This window comes from Contarinia nasturtii, unplaced genomic scaffold (genome assembly GCF_009176525.2).
Source record: "Contarinia nasturtii isolate CC-2019 unplaced genomic scaffold, AAFC_CNas_1.1 Cnas_scaffold_1859, whole genome shotgun sequence".
NCBI classification, from domain to species: domain Eukaryota; kingdom Metazoa; phylum Arthropoda; class Insecta; order Diptera; family Cecidomyiidae; genus Contarinia; species Contarinia nasturtii.
Genome location: NW_022199189.1, coordinates 1 through 2,966, shown reverse-complemented (window position 1 = coordinate 2,966; position 2,966 = coordinate 1). Strand labels below are relative to the sequence as shown.

At 37.0% G+C, this 2,966-nt stretch overlaps 1 protein-coding gene across 1 annotated transcript; it reads right to left on the bottom strand.

Annotated features, from left to right (window-relative positions):
- Positions 1 to 499: 499 nt before the first annotated feature.
- Positions 500 to 1,030, bottom strand: LOC116347402 (histone-lysine N-methyltransferase SETMAR-like; the record flags this gene model as incomplete). Its single annotated transcript, XM_031777978.1, has 2 exons — positions 732 to 1,030; positions 500 to 641 (listed from the first exon to the last, which is right to left on the bottom strand). Coding segments are annotated over exons 1-2 (441 nt in total), but the record flags the coding sequence as incomplete, so codon positions are not given.
- Between the last annotated feature and the right edge of the window lie 1,936 nt (positions 1,031 to 2,966).

The window sequence follows — 2,966 nt, the reverse complement described above, 5'->3', positions numbered from 1 at the left end:
GAGAATTTTTGACAAAATACACTGTAAAGCAACACCCCGGTAATTTTCAACGTTGTTTCTATCGCCGTTTTTGTAGACTGGTCTGACAAATGACGTTCTCCATATCTGCGGGACCGAGGCAGTTTCAAGTGATTCTTTTAACAGTGTTGAGATTGGCCCCTGCAATGAAACCAAACAATGCTTGATAAATTTGTTTCGCTTGAATCGGCCAATGTGTGCCGTTGCTAGTGATCAGGAATTTCATCAGGACCACAGACAAGATCATCTGGCAGCATGCTTATATGTTGACCCACAAGCTCCTCGGTTATTTCGATCATTGATATTTGTTGTCTTGATGAAAAAGAATTTTTTTCTTTGCCAAATGCGGACGTTTTTTCTTTATTTCATCATTCAAACGGTCAAGCAAGGCTATATAATACTCTTTGTTGACCGTTCTACCCTTTTCGAGATAATCGATGAATATTACCCCATGCGCATCCCAAAAAACACTGGCGAATACCTTGCCAGCCCATCGATCTTGCTTCACACGCTTTGGAGGTCTTTCATCTGGTCCTACCCACTCCGCAGACTGACGTTTGTCTTGTGGTACGTAGTGATGGACCCAAGTCTCATCCATCGTGATGTATCGACGCAAAAATTCCCTTGGGTTGCGATTATACAATGCCAAACATCGCTGAGAATCATTGATTCGTTGTTCTTTTTGGTCGATGTTGAGAAAATGCGGCACTCACATAGCAAGCAGCTTTTTCATGTGCAAATGTTGATGCATAATTGTAACCACTGACCCTGTTGATATGCCTATGGACTCAGCTATCTCACGCACTTTCACTTTTCGATCATTCAATAACATGCGGCGGACTTGTTGAATGATTTCGGGGATAATTGCCTCTTTTGGGCGACCTGATCGTTCAGCATCAGCGGTGGATGTACGCCCGCGACGAAATTCAGCAAACCAGTATTTGATGGTTGAACTGGGTGAACAGATGCCGTAGCACTTATCTAGCCATTCCTTTGCTTCGACGGTATTCATTCCCATTAAAAAGCAGTGCTTAATCAAGACTCGAAATTCACTTTTTTCCATTATTTGAAAAATCTCAAAAGTTGCTTGATACTTATGCCTGTAACTTGTGAACAAATGCACGGATTGGGCTTAAAATTTGACAGTATTGTGAAGACAGGTGGTACTTGTCAAAAATAAAGAGATTTTTTATTTATGACGCCATCTGGTTGTCAGGCCAAAGACTTATTGAACCACCAAATACCTTTCCAACGACGTATAAATCATTATTGATTGATGAAAAACTCAAAAACGGCCTCCAAAAATGTTCGACTCCAGACCAAAACCACTTACGCAACGAATTTTTTGAAACTGAGAAATTAGTTTGCTCAGTTTTTAGTCTACTTTGGAAAAAAAATAATTTCACACAATTTAAAAGAAGTTACGGACAGACATACAAACACCCCAAGCGGCCAATTTCGATATTTTGGCCATTTTTGGCGAATTGGCCATATCTCGGCCACTTTTCAACCGATTGTGATGATTCTTTTTTTTAACATTATCAACGCAGTCGTCAGGTTCGAATATGGCAATAAAAATTTTCGAAAAAATAATTTCGGTGGTCAAAAATCGAGAAAAAGGAATTTTCAGCGATTTTTTTAAAATGCCACCTGGCGGCCAAATTTTGAAATTTTTAAATTTTTTTGCGGATTCTTAATTTGGTGCCCGAGCACTACTAAATATGCAAAAAACCCTTTCCAAAAATCAGCGGTATCGATTTTCATTTCTTTAACGTATATATAAAGTGACGCAAAATATACATATTTCATATGAATCGTTGCGGTGAAACAGTAGCTCTTATTTTTCTCCAAATAATACTGCAACATGAAGTTTTTTTCACACGGTTTATTTGTTGTAATACAACAAATAAACTATTCATAAAAAACTTTATGTTGCAGTATTATTTGGAGAAAAATAAGAGCTACTCTTTCGCCGCAACGATTCATATGTATGTTGATATTGCGTCACTTGGGGGACTGCCGTCCCCCGTGATAATTATAAAACACTTCTTTCGAAGTTCTCACTGTGACGCAATACTGTAAATCTGAAAATGTTCTGATACATATTTTCAGTGACGCGTTCGTTCATATACATAAAAAATGCTAACCCAAAGTGATAGACATGTCTTAAACTTAGAACGGAAAATATACGAAAAACTGAACACGCTTAACAGCACAATATTCGGTTGTTTCGTGTTTTTTAATATTTTGTGCATTTATTTTCATATATATATATTAGGGTGGATGACTTTTTCGAAAAAATGTAAGTATCAAAGCCTACAGCCCAGAGTAGTTGTATAAGCATGAGCTGATTCCAAAACAGCCATTTTTTGATGGGTTTTTATGTCATATAGGTAGGCGACTTGAACAAGAGTGAAGAGAGCTTTTTCAAAAAAATCGAAAAAAATGTGATTTTTAGTAATAAGAATTTTGGTTTATTTTTTATATTTCTACTCTCTTATTTCATCAATTAAGACCATTTTTATCTTTATAAATTTCAAATGGCCAAATTATACAGATTTACTAATCCAGGTTACATCTTTTAAAAATCGTTAAAAACCAGCAAAATAATAACTTTCACTAGTCAACCAATTTCAATTTTTAGTAATGACCATACTCGTTTAAAGCCAATACGACCTCAGTAACGCGTATTAGAACATTTCACGATTCGTATACACTCGGCACATCATCGCTGCTTTACGGAATATCAGCCGCTGAGTTCACTGCGAACTGTCGTGTATCTAATGCATCAAAGAAAGTTCGCACAAAAGAGAATGAAAAATTTACATATGGCTACTTGATGTTTTTTGACCATGTCGCAGTGAATTCTACTGCTGATATTCGCCTAAGCAGCGAAGATTTGCCGAGTGTACATGTATCGTGAATCCTTCTAATACGGGTTACTAAAA